The sequence below is a fragment of the Dreissena polymorpha genome, chromosome 13 (genome assembly GCF_020536995.1).
Source record: "Dreissena polymorpha isolate Duluth1 chromosome 13, UMN_Dpol_1.0, whole genome shotgun sequence".
Classification (NCBI taxonomy): domain Eukaryota; kingdom Metazoa; phylum Mollusca; class Bivalvia; order Myida; family Dreissenidae; genus Dreissena; species Dreissena polymorpha.
Window position 1 is genome coordinate 17276341 of NC_068367.1, and position 19868 is coordinate 17296208.

The 19868-nt window shown below is 36.7% G+C and overlaps 2 protein-coding genes across 3 annotated transcripts in view; one reads left to right on the forward strand and one right to left on the reverse strand.

The window, feature by feature from the left end:
* LOC127855407 (deleted in azoospermia protein 2-like) overlaps positions 1-11696 on the forward strand; it is a 31787-nt gene extending 20091 nt beyond the window's left edge. For both annotated transcript variants that reach the window (XM_052390944.1, XM_052390945.1), the window contains exon 11: positions 8734-11696. In XM_052390944.1, coding sequence (XP_052246904.1) covers positions 8734-9297 — 564 coding nt within the window. In that variant the 3' untranslated portion in view covers positions 9298-11696. The remainder of the gene's footprint in view (positions 1-8733) is intronic.
* A 440-nt stretch (positions 11697-12136) lies between these two features.
* LOC127854491 (dynein axonemal heavy chain 6-like) overlaps positions 12137-19868 on the reverse strand; it is a 62467-nt gene continuing 54735 nt past the window's right edge. The window contains exon 25 of the mRNA XM_052389555.1: positions 12137-13545. Coding sequence (XP_052245515.1) covers positions 13174-13545 — 372 coding nt within the window. The 3' untranslated portion in view covers positions 12137-13173. The remainder of the gene's footprint in view (positions 13546-19868) is intronic.

Consider the following 19868-nt stretch of genomic DNA (forward strand, 5'->3'; position numbering starts at 1 on the left):
CTGGCTCCTGTGATAACTTTTAAAGTTCTTAATATTTTTTCATGAAACTTGAAACATGGATAGATGGCAATATGGACATTATGCACGTCATTTAATTTTGTTCCTACATCAAAAATTCTGGTTGCTATGGCAACAAATATATAAAAAAATATTCTGGAATTTCTGACAATGGTGGAGCCGGTAGGGGACTTATATTGCTTAGCAATACAGTCCAACCCCTGCTACCGATCACCCCTAATCGGCGGTCACCCTGTGTAGGCAGCTGGTCTGCCGCGACCATCAATAAACACTATAATCCACCCTCATTAGCGGTCATCCCGTTTCTCCGGCCAGCGGCCAGTAAACTTGTATCCCAAATGTTAAATGTTCCCCATATGAGTGGTCACGCACGAGTAAGTCGGTCATGTACATTGGCAAAATTACACTGACGAAACGGCAAAAAAATCGATACGTACTACCAGTCTGCGGTTTAGGCTCTGTAGTACTGAAGCTTGATGTGTGATAAACATTTTGACAGCCAGTTGCAATTAATAAGCGGCAGATTATTGGGTTAGCCGGTTAAAAGCATTATGCGACTGATCTTTTTGTTTCCGCACTTGCGAATATCACCTTTTATTACTGGAAAAGAGATTCTTAATTTATAATTTATTATTTGTAGCTGTTGAATCATAATATTTCAATCAAACCTTTATGACAATTATAGGCTAATTAAAAGTTTCTGCTAAGCATTTTGCGCGATAATTAACTAGTGTTTAACTATGAATTGAAAAATGACATTTCTTTCAAAAGTTTTTCTCCTGTGCATATTGTTATGCTTCGGGTGACGTAAACACATTTAAACAACTGTTTAAACAGGACACGTTTATTCCATGTAGATCCTTTGTTCTGACCAGAAGCGCGCATGTATAACGTCACGTTTTCTGTGTGAAAAGCATGGGCGTATTTATTGCTTAATAAAAACTTCGTAGTGCAGAGAACAATAGAAAGATTTTAATTTGAAAATGTTGTTTTATAGTGGATCTTGGAAAGGAAAAAATAACATTATTTTAGGTCTATACATTGTTTAGTACATGTACACATATTTACCATTTTGTTTATACAAAAATTGAACTGTTGGCCATGCACTAATCAACTTCAGACTCCCTATGACCCAACCCCCTGTTAAAAGGCCACCGGGCTTAAGCAGCCAATTTGGCCGTTTCCATTGACTGGCTGCTTAAGAGGGGTTGGACTTGAGAGGGGGGGGGGTCTTGTTGAAGCTGGGTCACCTGAGGTAAAACAAACTAGTTACTAAGTCAAATTTACACTAGAACTTTCTGCTTTCAATCTTCCTGAAAGTAGGTGAACACATTTCTTCTAATGATATCTCAGCAGAGTTTGACAATAATTTTTTTCCAGCTTTTTGGGAAGATAGCCCATGGCTTTGAAATTGGGAATTGTATCGGCATTTTCAAGAAATGGGGAAAATAACTTGGGATTTAAAACCGCATGAAAGAGTTCATCTTCTTTAGTCACAAACACAATCATGATAGTACAACAATGTATACCTGGCCTCATACTTTGGCAAGGAAAACATATTTTGGGAAGGAAAACAATCTTGCATCCAGACCTGTTTACTTCTACGGATTCGCCGTAGTTACTACGGATTATTTGGTGAAATTACGCACTACGGATTTGTACTGAAAAAACTACGGATCCATCGATCAAAATGGTCAAATTTCAGTTTTTAATCGTACTTTTGCTTATTTTCGGTCTTTCGGGTAATTTATCAATCATAATCATTTTTGCGCTTGCGTAGTCTTTAAGAAACATTAAAATTCAAGCCTCCTGGGGAATGAGTGCTGATCATCTTGTCGAGTCGTCACCGAACGACAAGTGACTTATGTATTGGTTTGCAAATTTAGCCGAATATATACGATTTTACGTTGCTATTCAATATACACATCTCTGTCTATTGCGGAGAATACCGACGATAGTTGATGTATCGGGATTGAGCACGCCTGTTTTTACACACGTCCAAGATGGCGGCAAGCAGACGAGAAATTGCCATTAACGGCGAAAATAATAAATACCATTCAAATAAACAACGGATATCATATGGTTATTAGGGAATATTGTTATGCGTGTGTCAATTAACGCAAAATACTACGTTTGAGATATAATTATTTTTAATCAGAAATCTGCACAGTGAATGTGCGTCACGGAAACGAGTGTTGGAAAATTGGTGTTCAGTCTACTCACAATGAGTATTGTTCGAAAATGGAAAGAGACAAACATGAATTGGTTTATATGTTTGTGGATCTGTGTATACTCAGATTCATATGCATATTCTGCTTTATTATGCCCCCCCCCCCCCCCCCCCTTCGAATAGAGGGGGTATATTGCTTTGCTCATGTCGGTCGGTCTGTCGGTCGGTCGATCGGTCCGTCCACCAGGTGGTTGTCAGACGATAACTCAAGAACGCTTGGGCCTAGGATCATGAAACTTCATAGATACATTGACCATGACTCGCAGATGACCCTATTCATTTTGAGGTCACTAGGTCAAAGGTCACAGGTGAAGGTCACAGTTACTGGAAATAGGCATTTTAAGGATTTAGCATGGTTCAAACAAGGGAAACAACTACCGTTTATGCATGTTCTTTTTGTTACAGCATTTGCCTCCCTTAAATTCATTTAAAATCTAATTTTACAGCAGATATTCCAAATATGACCTGTAATAAGCCCCATATTTACTGCCAGTGCTAGGTTACCTTTTCCCATTTGATCATTCTTAAGTATTGTTATTGTAATGCTACGTTAGCGTTACCACCACCACCACCAACCACCAACAACCACCATTGTTCACAGTGACAAAAAACGTATTCACACAATGGCTGCTACTACAACTTATAGCCCATATAGGGGGGCAAGCAGGTTTTACAAACAGCCCTTGTTATGTTTGTTACGCTGTACAGTTTAATGAAATAGCATTGAACTGAGGTTGTTAAGTGCAAGATATTGAAAGGTAAACAAATAAAATATACTATTTTAACTCCATTTAATACATCATTAACACAACAAGAAAACTAAAGGGTGTTTGTCAATATTTGTTTATGTTTTCCCCTTATGATATTTAATTAAAAAAAATACTGAATCAAATTAATAGCAACACTTAAAGAGCTTATGATCAAATGGTGTATTTAAGAATCTATATATTATTGCAAGTTTAATATGCATGTGGATGGATATTAACTAAATATTGTCTTCATTGTAAGAAGACGTTAAAGCAGCACTTTATAATATAAAAATGCTGTCAAACATGCACTTAAAAACAATTTTAATTCTGTTACTTATAATCATATTTATAATGCTTAATGTTTCCCAATTTCATGGTTTATCGTGCTATTTTATCCAATTTCATGGTTTAGCACGCTAATTTTCCCAATCCAAATGGCAGAGGCTGTAACAAATAAAAGCAAAAAAAATCACTTAACAGAATAAAATATTAGCAAGTAAATTCATCTAATGCATTATTTGCCATTAAACTGATCTGTGACCCAGTCATGGTGTTTTAATGCTTAAAATGATTGAAAAGGTTAAAACTACTGACAACAGCCCAAAACTACTGAGAGATGCCCTCCATACTACTGAGAAGCAATCGGTAGGGTAAACAGGTCTGCGTATCAGGCACCATTTTCTTTAGAGAACTACTGCTTTAAACATGTTGGATATCAGTCAGCACTTAGCTTTCGGAAATCAACAATGACATAGCAAAAGAGTCACTTGTTATTACATTACAATCATAAACAATGGAAGGAGTTTCAATGGGAGGACTTGTACTTGTTGACGATGTTTGTTTATTATGCGACCCTCGAAGAAGAGAGGGTATATTGTTTTGCACATGCCGGTCGGTCTGTCCGTCCACCAGATGGTTTCTGGATGATAACTCAAGAACGCTTAGGCCTTGGATCATGAAACTTCATAGGTACATTGATCATGACTGGCAAATGACCCCAATTGATTTTCAGGTCACTAGGTCAAAGGTCAAGGTCACTGACTCCAAATAGTAAAATGGTTTCCGGATGATAACTCAAGAATGCTTACGCCTAGGATCATGAAACTATAGGTACATTGATCATGAATGGCAGATGACCCCTATTGATTTTCAGGTCACTAGGTCAAAGGTCAAGGTCACAGTGACTTGAAATAGTAAAATGGTTTCCGGATGATAACTCAAGAATACTTACGCCTAGGATCATGAAACTTCATAAGAACATTGATAATGACTGGCAGATGACCCCTATTGATTTTCAGGTCAAAGGCCACAGTGACTCCAAATAGTGAAATGGTTCCGGATGATAACTCAAGACTGCTTATGCCTAGGATCATGAAACTTCATAGGTACATTGATCCTGACTAGCAGATGACCCCTGTTAATTTTCAGGTCACTAGGTCAGAGGTCAAGGTCACAGTGACTCTAAACAGTAAAATGTTTTTCTGATAACTCTAGAATAATTAGGCCTAGGATCATGAAACTTCATAGGTACATAGATCATGACTGGCAGGTGAACCTTTTGATTTTTAGGTCACTAGGTCAAAGGTCAAGGTCACATTGACAAAAAACGTATTCACACATAGAAAAAGGTCAAGGTCACGGTGACAAAAAACGTATTCACACAATGGCTGCCACTACAACTGACAGCCCATATGGGGGGCATGCATGTTTTACAAACAGCCCTTGTTTAATTGCATTTGCTTAAAAAAATCAACAGTTTTTGTTAGAAGGCATTTTCACGTAATATTTCGAATTGGGCGGCATATTTGTTTTCCATTCAGCTGAACTACAAAAGGCTCTAATTTTTACGCAATTATAATAAGCGCCTAATCAACAAGGAGAATATCAGGCACACGAATAATGCGGACATTATCAAAATCAAGTTAAAAGTCTAAAACCCGTACAAGACGGGAGCGGACTACGCTTTGTTAAAAAGCAAAACAGCCGATGTCATAAGCGGTTTTGTCTGATTGTGGATTTTTTTTTTCAACTTTTGTGGAAAAGGTACACTTTTGGCGATTGGGAATATAGCCGAATTTTGGCTATAAAATCGGGCCTAAAAAAACTGCAATGGTTCTTGCCCGTTTGAAAATTATGGCTGCTCAGGAATTGCGCAGTTTTCCTTGTAAGCCAAATCGTCGTGAAACTTTTTTTTGAACATTTTGTTCGTAAGATATCTCAGCCGAGTTTGAAATTAAAAATATTCCTGGAAATTTATTATTTCTAGTCCATGAAGTACTTATTATTTGTGAACTCTGGTCTCAGGTGAGCGCCTTAGGGCCCATGGCTCTTTTGTTGTTTGTTGAATGCTTCTGCATCCCCAAATAGCTTGGAACTCCTTGTCAGTTTGTAGCTGTACTGTTTGTCAGTACATTAGAAAGGGGACTTCTGCTTTGATATGGATGCTAGTTTACTGTTGCCATTTTCACTAACAAATCTGTGTTGACATTTTGTGTGAGCACTATGAAACCTTTTACCTAAGGTAGCGCACCCCTAATGATTTCCCGCGATTTATTTTACGATCATTGCCGATCTTCAATGATCGGTTATTTCCGAGAGATGAATTTTATTTTTTTCAAACTTCGAATTTTGATATATGATTACGTAATTCCTTTAGAATTCATTATTTTCACAATAAATATTGACTTTGACTAATCATCTGAAAAAATACGATTTCGCAATTTCTTCAAAGATCGACGAGCCTTTTTACCTGTTTACTTATGGATATGTAATTTAAGCTAGCACAAATGTGAAGTTGTCGTGGCCAAGTGGTTAAGGCGATGGACTGTAAATCTTTTGGGATCTCCAGCGCAGGTTCCAATCCTGCCAACATCGCATACTTTTTGCAACGCGTTTTATTTCTTTTCTAACGTAATTTGATTTAATATAACATATATGCTATGTTTATTGTTAAATATGTTGAAATTTTTATGCACATCCTTCAATTTTTAGCCGGATTTTTTTCGAAAAAATCTCGGCTTATAGATTGATGTTGTCGGGCGGGCGGGCGGGCGGGGTGGCGGCGTGCTCGAAAATGTTAAAGTTCTTATTTCATGGTATAACTTTGGTATGCTTGGACCTAGAGTCTTCAAACTTGACATGAAGGTTGGCCAGGATTAACAGATGACCACTGGTCATTTCAAGGTCATTCATTTGAAGGTCAAGGTCACTGACCTTCAATATAAAAAATGTTAAAGTTCTTATAACTTTGGTATGCTTGGACCTAGAGTCTTGAAACTTGACATGAAGGTTGGCCATAACTAGTTAGTAACCACTGGTCATTTCAAGGTCATTCATTTGAAGGTCAAGGTCACTGTGACCTTGAATGTAAAAATGTTAAAGTTCTTATTTCATGGTATAACTTTGGTATGCTTGGACCTAGAGTCTTCAAACTTGACATGAAGGTTGGCCAGGATTAACAGATGACCACTGGTCATTTCAAGGTCATTCATTTGAAGGTGAAGGTCACTGTGACCTTCAATATAAAAATGTTAAAGTTGTTATAACTTTGGTATGCTTGGACCTAGAGTCTTGAAACTTGACATGAAGGTTGGCCAGAACTAGTAAGTAACCACTGGACATTTCAAGGTCATTCATTTGAAGGTCAAGGTCACTGTGACCTTGAATGTAAAAATGTTAAAGTTGTTATAACTTTGGTATGCTTGGACCTAGAGTCTTGAAACTTGACATGAAGGTTGGCCAGAACTAGTAAGTAACCACTGGACATTTCAAGGTCATTCATTTGAAGGTTGGCCATAACTAGTTAGTAACCACTGGTCATTTCAAGGTCATTCATTTGAAGGTCAAGGTCACTGTGACCTTGAATGTAAAAATGTTAAAGTTCTTATTTCATGTTATAACTTTGGTATGCTTGTACCTAGAGTCTTCAAACTTGAAATAAAGATTGGCCAGTACTAGAAGATGACCACTGGTCATTTCAATGTCATTCATTTGAAGGTCAAGGTCACTGTGACCTTAAATGTTAAAATTGTTATAACTTTGGTATGCTTGGACATAGTCTTCAAACTTGACATGAAGGTTTGCAAGCACACTTAGATGACCACTGGTCATTTCAAGGTCATTCATTCTAAGGTCAAGGTCACTGTGACCTTGAATGTAAAAATGTTAAAGTTCTTATAACTTTGGTAGGTAAAAATGTTAAAGTTCTTATTCCATGTTATAACTTTGGTATGCTTGTACCTAGAGTCTTCAAACTTGACATAAAGGTTGGCCAGTACTAGAAGATCACCACTGCTCATTTCAATGTCATTCATTTGAAGGTCAAGGTCACTGTGACCTTCAATGTTAAAATTGTTATAACTTTGGTATGCTTGGACCTAGAATCTCAAACTTGACGTAAAGGTTTGCAAGCACACTTAGATGACCACTGGTCATTTCAAGGTCACTGCTAGAACTGGTGTGATAGAAACCTTTTGGAGTGATCATAAGGCTGTCTGGATTTCTGTGTAGGTATGTGAAAGCAAAACAATAAATAGTATTATTTCATCTAAGTTTATTTTCTTACATTTGATAATGAAATTGATGGAAACTTCAAACAATATCTTACTAATTTGCTAATAAAAAAATTGAGATCAAACTTTCCTAATTGTCAATTCAAGTTCATATTTGTGACCTTAAATGTTATTGTTGTTCATGTATATGCATGCATTCAAAACATAACACAAGGTTTGCTCATGCCTTGAAAAGTACTTACATTTCATTTTGACCTTTGAACAATATTTCAGTAATTTAAGTATTGCATTGACAAAAACACGAAAGGTACTTTCCTGTCATTTAAATCAAAAATCCGGCTTCAATGCGGTCATCTCCTACCGCGGAACTCTTGTTAAAATTAAAACAACGTTATGGCTAAATTGGGTGATTTACTGCTGAAAATACGAATGATGCATGTTGCCTTTTAATTTTTATTTAAAAAAGTAAATGGTAAATTTGTCTATTTCTTGGTATTTTTGCTGTATATAGTGTTTCTATAAAAATTACATTTAAAATATAACTGAAATGATGCTATTTTGAATTTTATGACACTTTGTTTTTAACCGACTCAGTTTTTACTTTGCTGAAATAACTCACATTTCATGGCGCTCTTCCATAGAAAAAAAAATGTAAAAAATAAATGTCTGTAAAAGAATACTTATTTCATCTTGTTTAAACTTAAAACACCTTTACTGCATCTGTAAACACCAACTGCATGCCCATATTTGGAAATTTGAATGAATTATGGAATTTTTATATACCCCATGGGTGAAAATAAACTGGACAAAAGCCGAGCGTAGGGGTGGTTTTGAAAAAATCGGTATATTTTTTTAAAAAGCATGGAAAGTCTACCTACAAATTTGCATGTAGTTCAGTGAAATGATGCTTATTAAGAAAATAATTAATTAGATTATATTTGGATATGTGCCCATTAGAGGTGCGCTACCTTAAAAAAAGGCCCACTCTACAATGGAAATTGTGAAATAAATCCTGTTGTAAGTTTCATTTTATTGCATTAGAACTATTGAACTGATAAGTATCAATTAATGTTAAGACTGGAAGTAATAACCATTGAATGCATAGTACTAATTTGTAAAGCATGTTTAACGGTACTTAATAACAGAAAGCCGCATGATACCTTATCAACAGTGAACAAACGATGCTGCATGCATCAGACATTTCTAGGAATGCCATTTGTTTCAGGGCAGCATCTTACCAGTGGAGGAAAGCTTGCAGGCAGCCAACAAGTCAACCGTCTATGTTACTGAGGGTCTGACGAGCCCGGTGCATGGGGCCAATCTGGCGGCCGCCACACTGGGCTGCTATGGGAGTCTACCCCTGCCTGTAGTCTCTGGTTATGAACCTGTACAAATGACTGCTTGCAATTCTGTGCCAGTAACCAACAATGCAGTACCAATTGCGAATGCTACTAGCAGCATAACAACGTCTGCTAACTTCTCTACAGTGTCCGCCTCAAATTCTAGCACGCCTTTGTCCATTCGCACAGTGAGCTCACCTTCCCATGTAGTTACTAGCCTCTCGTCAAAACAACTTCCCTCTGTTTGCAATGTGAATGTTGCTCCTTACAAAAAACCCTTGACAACTATTTCAAGGAGAGCGGCTTACTCAACACCAACATTTCTGGTTAGAAATGGTAATAAAGTTCAGTGTGTGATGGTTCCTCAAAAGTCTCTGACCCAGGGGCATTTCACATTTTTTCCCCGCCCACCTGATTCTATTACCCCACCGGGTGGGTCACATATTTAGAATAACTGTATTTAAAGGCCTGGTATGCAAATGTTAATCAAAATGAGTAAAAACCTGCTTCTAATAGATTTATTTTGTATCAAATGGCCATTCTTGTTATTGTTGCTTTATTGTTCATGCATAATGAAAATGTTAAATTGTTGAGTGATTCAAAGTTTTTTCATTATTTGGTGACTGCAGATTGGATATTGATTATATAAAAAGCATTGTTGTAAAATTGTAATGGATCAATTGGTTCAATCACACACTGTTCTGTGCGACTTTAACTTCCAAATGGATTCTGGATTTATTTTTTTTGTATTTGCAATAGGCACTGCAATGTACATTTGTGTTGGTTTTGCATTATTTTGGAATGCTGACATTGAAGCAGAATTGTTTGGGATTTTAATTCTGCATTTGAATGTCGTTATTATATGTACATAATTATATGTGAGAGAAGTTGAAAACATTGACAACAGTTTTATTAGCTCGACTGTTTTCGGAGAAGACACGAGGTATTGTCATAGCCAGCTCGTCGTCCGCGTCGTGCAAAAACCTTTACATTTTGTTAAGGTTTTGAACATTGGCTCTTAAATCAAAGTGCTTCAACCTACAACTTTGAAACTTCACATGTAGCTGCACCTTGATGAGTTCTACATGCCACACCCATTTTAAGGTCACTAGGTCAAAGGTCAAGGTCACTGTGACCTCTAAAAAAATTAATATTACAAGCTTTCATTTGTTCAAAACTGCACCCACCGCTGAGCGTGGCACCCGTTATGCAGTGCTCTTGTTAATTATTTAAATTAATGTAACATTTATTGGACGTAATGGATCATGTGTTTAATGATTAGGGAATGCTTTTTTATTCACTTGTTTGCGCTAAAACTAGGAGAGAAAAACGTACAATTTTGTAGCATAATTAAGTGAGTGCACGTTTCATAAACTTAGATGTAAATATATTTTGGAATGTCCTTTCCTTAAAGATTAATATGCTCAAGAAGTGCCTTGTTTGTAATTTCATTTTTCATGTGTGCTATGTCAGTAATAATCTTATTCCTCTTAAGTCATGTATTAGCAGTGCATTGTGTTAGCAAATTTAATGTTCAATAAGCAATTGAGCATCCAGGAAATTTGTGTTTAACATTTTGACTTGTATCTCATAAGTTCTGCAAAGTTGTCCTTTGCATTAAAGGGTGTACAGTGGGAAAACTGGGATGAACTTGTGTGCAGGGTCTAGCCCCAAATGAGCACAACAAACATTTTCAGTCTGAGACAGGCTGTCACTCTGCCTACAGGGATTTGTTGTCCTGGACATGGCTGTATAGCAGACCAATTGCCCAGGACAAGCATGAAAACTCAATGCAGAGTTCAGATAAATCTTGTTTTCCCAAGAAATACGTAATGTGCTATTATGTAGTTCAAGGGAAAAAAATGAGGGATGAGGGGAACACCAATATATTTAAATTTGAAGAGAAGGGGGTGATAGAAGTTACAATTGTGTTCTTTTAACTATCATTGTTTTGAAAAAGTTATGAACTTAATTTGATAGTACCTGGGATTCAATTTTGTTCTTTTAACTATCATTTTCTGAAACAATACCGGTAAGTGAAATTCACCTGATCTTTCCCCCTCCTTCTTACATTTTTACTAGGAATAACCACTTTTTTACTAAGAATAACCTAAATGTTGTACAAGGTTTAGACCTACATTTTTTTGCTCATTTTTTATGTATACATACAGATTTTCAATCCCATGGCAAATTGCCTTTTTGTATGACAAAGAGCAATATTGGCACATGATACCAGTTATGTCTTAGTAAATTAATTGAAATAAATCTTAGAAACTGTTCAACTTTAGTGACACATCTCAGTAACTGTAAACGCTGCCTAACTAATAAAATTATAAAATGTAAAACGGATCGTTTTCTTTTTTTTATAAAAGTCTAGAAATTCTTTGAATAAAGATTTACACTCTTAGATGTTCTGGTTGGTAAAAGTTGTTTGTATACAAAACCATTTATTGTATTTTTTGTTAATTATCTACATATCTTAATGTTATATACCTTTTTCTTGAAGTCTATAGTTTAGTACATGCTTTTAGTGATGTGGAATTAATTGTAACATTTACTTGCGTTATTAATTATTTACTCTGCTCGAACTCTTTACAAATTGTTGTATGGAACTGTTAATATATAGCTTTTACCTTCTTTCATACATGTTCAATGTTGAAATGAATGATATTAGAAACTTGATTTCAACATCCAAGCCATTGTATATTATCCATTATATTTCTGTATATGTGTGGATGAAAGATGTACACATTAAAATGTCTGTAATTTTATTAAACAAAGATTATATCTAAAAGATAATGGAAATTGTAATTGTTTCCAGTCATTAATAAATCTTTGGAAATCAAAACCTGTTTTTGTGTGATGCTTTTTGCGACTGGAAATGAAATGAAATCACACAAGTTGTGTTCAACAGTGGTAACATACAGCTGGGTATTTTTCCTTATATGGCTAACAAAACAATAAGAACATTATTCAAGTCATATTTTCGACCCTCGGAACATTAAAAAAAAATCTATCGTGGAATAAGTTGAAAATGATTGTGGCTAGTTAAAGAGCATGGCTGCCACATGTTTAGGCAGTTTTCCTTACATGTCCATTGTGGAACTTTGTAAATGCTACCTGCCCAGAAAAGAAATGTAAATGCTACCTGCTCAGAAAAGAAAAGTTAAGTTTGTTGACGACTCTGAAGTGAGCACCTTTGGCCTGGTTCATTTGCTTAAAGCTTTGATTATATGTATGTATATGTAATTTTCTCTTTAATTTTAATAGCACAACATAATACAATCAATCCTTATTCAATCAATTTATTTATATATATAAAAAAGCACAATATAAACATAGCTGGTCTCGTATAAAACTAGGCTTAATGCATAAGTGTAAAGTATTGTCCCATATTAACAGGGACGCCATTTACTGCCTAGACTTCATTTTCGTTCAAAAGAGAATTCCATAAAAGTGGAAAGTTTAGTTGTTTATTAGCCTGTGCAGATGGAACATGCACTTTACACAAATGAATTAAGGCAGCAGCTCATAATTATAATATATACAAATACATCACAGTATCACAGACGGATTATGAAATAAACTTGGAAAATAAAGCTAAAACAAAGTGGAAGGGCAGTTCAGCAGAGAAGACTATCCACCTATAGTGGATTCTCCACCTGTAGAAGTGTAGGAGGGAATGTTTAAATCCTATCACAAATACATGCATTGGAAATATAATTCTTCAATATGCAGTAAATAAATAATATCACATTATGGGTAAACAGCACAATTTGGTTACAAAATAAACCACATCCCAGCTTCAAAATAACCCAAATACACAGGAGATTTGGTTTTCAGCAAGCAATCATTATTAACAAATTCTACACAGGTAGCAAATGACTCTAGCAGACTGTTGTTGGCAACAACACCTGACAAGCTTTCACTGAGGCAGAAAATTGACAATCCAGCTCCATGGATCAACATTTTTTGCTTCAATTATCTTTAAGTTCCCGAGCACTTCACACAACATCAGAAAGAAGTATAGCTGTCCAGCAATTAAGAAAAACAGGCGCTTTTAAGTGCTTCTGAAGACATATTTCTAACTTCTTTAGAAGTAACAAATTATAAAGGAATAAACATACCAAAATAAAAGTGATACAGTTTCCACATAACGTTCTATAACACAATTTTAAACACCTTATCAACTCATTTACATGAAGATTTCTTATTCTGTTACAGAATTCACTGCTTTAACTCTGGGTGCATACAATTAAAAAAAAATGTTGAGTCATTAACACGCAAATTTCATGTTTAAGTTACAGTGTTCAACAGTTCTCCACTCAGTTTGCGGCCTGCATCAGACTGGTGGTAAGAAACACCCTCTGGTACTGCCACACTGCAGGATCACACAGGGTGGGCAAGGAGAAATGCACGACAATGTTCCGGTCACCCTGGTGCCTGCGGTCCCGGGCACAGAACACCGGACACTTGTAGAGCTGGTAGAGGCGCCGTGGGGTCTGGGCAGCTCCTGCTGCGCTCGTCTCAAGGGGCTTCAGCCAGAAAAGGGGCATTTCCTGGGTGGAGGGACTGTCAGGCGTGGGCAGCATCATCACCGCCCGCGTCAAGTCCCACAGGGCGTTGTGGAGGTGGAGACCGGACAGGAACACGCCCTCTGGAGGGGGCTGTGAGGGCTTCAGACCCGCTGGCATCACCTGAAGAGACATGGAAAAGTTATAGTGCTTTCATGCTATACTGCTTTGGAAAATTTCCAGTAGATTTGTCAATTTTTAGGTAGATGATTTACAAAATGTTTAATTTATTTGTAAGATAATAACAAAATGTCAGGTTTGAACATCTGAAGCTCTCCCCAAGACTCATGCCTCCGGTGTCTCATGATAAAATGATCTATATGCAACACTATAACTTAGTATTTTCTATATACCAAATGAATAGCAGTTACTTAAAATAACAATCATCAGGTTTGTTATCTTTCAAAATTGTGAATGTATACAATATTAGCGATAATGCACTTAAAAAAGTGCATACTGGTACTGACAAAATAATTATGATTTCCTATTTATGCACTTTAATTCTTAGCAATAAACAGGGCTAAAAATAGCCCATGACACTTCTCATAGCAGAGGACACACAGTCAGTATGGCAGAATGACATGAGTGAATATGAAAAGTGGCATTGTAATTTCCTGTAAGCCATATTTAGAACCAAAAGTATACCAGACGGGCGCACCAACATGTAACAGCATGCTGAAATAACGTATGCCAATATAAGAGTGCACTAGAAAAGGGGTGGGGGGGATTGAAGAACAGTACTGGATTACTGGATAACCACAGGTTCAAATTGTAACTAGTGACAGCTGTGCCATAAATTGGTAGCACATGTCAGTCACTTGTCCCTATGCGATATGCAGCGAGCTATCAGGTGTGCCAGGCAAACGCCACTTGAATACTGCAGTACCCTATACCCTGCACTGGATACAGACTTGTAACTACTAGGACATGTGGAACCAGTTAATGTTATGATTTAAAACATCGGTCTAGGACAAGTGGGCTAAATGCACATGCATACAGTGTCATCCCAGGTTAGGCTGAGCAGTCTGCACGGGTTAATCATGGACAACACTTTCGGCTTTTACGATATGTTTGCTTTAAAGTAAGTTCTTAAATCCAGTTAAAGCAGAAAGTGTCATTCCTGATTAGCCTGTGCAGACAGAACAGTCTAATCTGTGATTATACTTGTGCATAAATTAAGACCATTGTTCCCTGCGCAAGGCTAACATGTGCCAAGGATGAGAACTTATGGCTTTCACGTGCTGGCTTGAATATCATGGAACAGAATACACCAACACAATACAACAATGATCATCATTTAATGTACCGATCAATTAAGGAGGGTAATAATTAAGAAGATAATTCAGTTGTTATATAAAATTGGTGACGAAACAGACAAAAACAATTAAACACTGATAGATTCAATAATTATGTTAGTTCAAGGTCTTAATTGACAGAGACTTGTCAGTTACAAAGTCATAATTTAACAAAATAAGTGTTTGTCAGAAACACTATGTCCCCTTTTGCTCAGCTTTGAAGCTATATCTTTGACCTTGAAGGATGACCTTGACCTTTCACCACTCAAAATGTGCAGCGCCATGAGGTACACATGCATGCCAAATATCAAGTTGCTATCTTCAATATTGCAAAAGTTATTGCAAAATGTTAAAGTTGGAGCAAACACACAAACAAACAGACAGGGCAAAAACAATATGTCCCCCACTATAGTGGTTGGGGACATAACAATTATTGACTGACAATAATTGAAAACATGTTCTAAGAAGGCTTTCAGAGCAATACAACACTAATTTATGTTCAACATAGAACATGGCCATAATGTTGATGTTTTGATACTTGAAACTGAATTTTGTTATTGATTCCAGGCATTAGGGGAGCATTTTGACATCAAAGTACATTCCAGTGTTAGGAGTGATTGAGGACTCAATCGCAGCTGATGTGAACCTCCCACTGGTGTTATTATAGGCTCACTTTAACCCCCCCCCCCCCCCCCCCAACTGCAAGGACTACCCAAAAGAAGTAAAAGTGCTGGAAAAAAGAAAAAGTTCTGTATTATATTCCTTTTGTTTTAATTTATTATTCGCACATTGTTTAATTTAATGGCTCCTAATTAGTCTTAGAGAAAGGGTGCCACCTGTTTGGCATTTCATAGTATGCTTCAATCATGAATTTTCGTTAAAAGCATAATTGATGTTATTTGTAACTATATTGATCATAACTTTTCATGTCTAGAATAATTGTTGATGTTATATGTTAATAACAATGTGGGCCAACAATTCATAAATTATATTATCTTGAACTTTAAAGATGTAAGAGATACATGATACATTTATTTCCAAAAGACAAGATATTAACATGTTATACTTTATGGTACCTATGCAGGGTTTATGCTTAGTTTTATTGTACAAATTACTGTCTAACAATGAGAAAAGAGAAAGAAGAAATATGGTTAAATTGGAATCAATGGGCTTTTGTGAAACAACACTGATCATGGGCATGCAAAAATACTTGACTTTATGGACAACAGGCATTGTAAACCATGTTTGTGAACCTGAAAATATGATGGATAAGAACGGAAATGCCAGGCCCATTAACAGCCCATTAAGGCCCCACATTCTTGGTACAGAACCACAATAAACAGTGCTGTTATAGGCAGCTATAATGTTTCTTCAAGATCACAATACAATATTAGCCCCCTCCTCCCCCATAGAAAATGCCTCAGTGAAGTCATTTATTACCTGTACAATTAACACTGGGTTTTCACTCATGAGTCACTGAACCTTCTAAACAATTCCTGACAATAAATACCTACACAGCCTGTTGATGTACAGAACTGCCCACTCTACAAACTGTATGCCACATCATGTTCCAATAATGATACCTGTAGGATGGTTTTCAGGCTTGTATGTAAGGACAACCTCCTTTTTTTTAGCCCTCTAAGTAATGTGGACTTAGTGTTAGACCAGCTTGGTATGGGTCCCGTGTATTTTATAGAATATTCTTATAGTTTACTGTTAAGATGCTTAACAGCACATTTTTCATTTAGTACTGATACAACCCATTTTCTTGCTAGTGTTTATCCAAGCGTTATTTGAAACTATTCAGCTTTTCTGCATCCACAATATGTTCGGGTAAACTTTGAATATCATTGTATTTAACAAGGCCAATAATTTCAAAGCATCTTATCTACTCACAGCAGCTTAACTTTAGAAACAAGGGCTGTTTGTAAAACATGCATGCCCCCCCATATGGGCTCTCAGTTGTAGTAACAGCCATTTTGTAAATATGTTTTTGTCACTGTGACCTTGACCTTTGACCTAGTGACCTGAAAATCAATAGGGGTCATCTGCGAGTCATGATCAATGTACCTATGAAGTTTCATGATCCTAGCCATAAGCTTTCTTGAGTTATCATCGGGAAACCATTTTACTATTTCGGGTCACTGTGACCTTGACCTTTGACCTTAAGTGACCTGAAAATCAATAGGGGTCATCTGCCAGTCATGATCAATGTACCTATCAAGTTTCATGATCCTAGGCATAAGCATTCTTGAGTTATCATCCAGAAACCATTTTACTATTTCGGGTCACCGTGACCTTGACCTTTGACCTGAAAATCAATAGGGGTCATCTGCCAGTCATGATCAATGTACCTATGAAGTTTCATGATCCTAGGCATAAGCATTCTTGAGTTATCATCAGAAAACCATTTTACTATTTCGGGTCACCGTGACCTTGACCTTTGACCTTGAGACCTCAAAATCAATAGGGGTCATCTGCCAGTCATGATCAAACTGCAGCGCTTCCGTTAGTGGACGTCCGGGCGTAAACTACGCCCGAAATCGGCAGTTGTACATCCATTATGCAAATGGTGGAAGTCCCTTGGACGTCCAATAATCCGCATGTACGCTATTTTCTAATACACAACACCTTCAAATGTCAACAGTAAATGGGGTTATTAAGACCGTTAACTCCGCCCAAGAGCTACTGTTTTCAATGAATTTCTCAGCGAGTGGCCAATATTGATTTTTCCAGCTGTCAATCAAAGTCTTCTTGGTAAGCGCATCAGCCAATCAGTGCTCAGGCAATCGAATACACGCCGACCCCAACGTGAAGCTGCATACAATAATATTAGCAATATTAGCGACCTCTGCGTTACGAAGTTTTTATTCAGCAATCAAATATTTGAATCAACGCTTTCCCCGCGGAAGAATTACGTGACGTTGTTCATTAAGTCTAATTTTTGCATGATTTTCATCTGTACACGAAATACACGAGAAATGTTTATTTGTTGTTAGAATTTTCATAACTTTCCGTGAATAGTAAAATCCTGAATTTTTCGGATAATACTTTGATTATACACATTTGAAAATAAGCAGTCTGCAAAATTAACCCATCGCCTGATCGCCAATGCGATGAAATCTCGGCTCTGAAGATAGCAAAAATCTGATAAGACAGTTTGGAAATAAACCGACAAATTATCAATTCACGAAAATTTGTTCGCATGTGCGATCATTTGAGAATGAATTCGGCATTTCGGAAATGTTCGTTTGGTACTGATTTTCTCCGGTATTTTATTTATTTAATTATTTCCGATTTGTTAGCAGATGGTACGGACATGGACTGCAATTGACGAAATATCTTCGCTAGTTTCCAAAAATCTTTTAAGTCATATGTCCGCCATCTTCAAATATTTTAAGTGTCGATTAGCAAAGTAAAGCAAAGCAAAAGCATTTGGCAAAGCAAAATGTTAACCAAATTATTTATTGATGACGTATTTAATGAGTAATTGGTTTTCATTTTCTGCAGTCAAACGATATGCACATATTATTTCATGTGCAAAACACGTTCATTTTTTTGGACAGTCGTTTTTGGATAAAGTATTTTTCGTCGATCATTATTTACATGTTACATTTTAAATTCAGTAGTTGATTTGTCATAATTACAAAATACGAACAGTGCTCTATGCTCTCAAATCGCGTCACGTGATTAACGCATGTTCAATGGGAATTCACCCATCCCACAATTCAACTTGTGTACAATGGCGGATGGTAGAGGACGTCAATATTGTTTGTATTTTGGTTTTGGAAATAGATCGTAATACTACTGGATTATCGGGTAATGGATAGAGTTGGAACATGTACGTATATTAAAATTCTAAAATAAAAGTGGGACTTCAAAATTTATGTCTGGGACGTCCAAACTTCAGGGCTTGGAAGTCAGGACTTCCAACTTTTAAAAGCTAACGGAAGCGCTGATTATTCAAACTACCTATCAAGTTTCATGATCCTAGGCATAAGCGTTCTTGAGTTATCATCCGGAAACCATTTTACTATTTCGGGTCACAGTGATCTTCACCTTTGACCTTGTGACCTGAAAATCAATAGGGGTCATCTGCGAGTCATGATCAATCTACCTATCAAGTTTCATGATCCTAGGCATAAGGGTTCTTGAGTTATCATCCAGAAACCATTTTACTATTTCGGGTGACCTTTGACCTAATGACCTGAAAATCAATAGGGGTCATCTGCGAGTCATGGTCAATCTACCTATCAAGTTTCATAATCCTAGGAATAAGCGTTCTTGAGTTATCATCCGGAAACCATTTTACTATTTCGGGTCACCGTGACCTTGACCTTTGACCTAGTGACCTGAAAATCAATAGGGGTCATCTGCGAGTCATGATCAATCTACCTATAAAGTTTTATGATCCTAGGCATAAGCGTTTTTGAGTTATCATCAGAAAACCATTTTATTATTTCGGGTCACCGTGACCTTTGACCTAGTGACCTCAAAATCAATAGGGGTCATCTGCGAGTCATGATCAATGTACCTATCAAGTTTCATGATCCTAGGCATAAGCGTTCTTGAATTATCATTCGGAAACCATTTTACTATTTCGGGTCACCGTGACCTTGACCTTTGACCTAGTGACCTCAAAATCAATAGGGGTCATCTGCGAGTCATGATCAATGTACCTATGAAGTTTCATAATCCTAGGCCTTAGCATTCTTGAGTTATCATCCGGAAACCACCTGGTGGACGGACCGACAGACATGTGCAAAGCAATGTACCCCCTCTTCTTCGAAGGGGGGCATAATTACAGGTCAAATATTACTTTCCTATTTGCATAGCATAGATCTTCAACATGCACAACTGAGAGTTATCCAGGAACCAGAGTTTGATTGGTTTAAATAAATGGGAAGCAACATTACTGTACTAACAACAATCACATTACTGTACTAACAACAATCACATTACTGTGCTAACACCAATCACAGAATTATGATTTGATAAAACATTGAAGGAACACTCATCAAAACAAATTGTTGTCTTCACTTATTCAATTTTTTGTACAATTTATTCATTTAATTGAATTATTTTCAACAATACATTTATTACAGCATTAAAATATTTTTTTTACTAGAATGCCTGTACACCATAATGAAC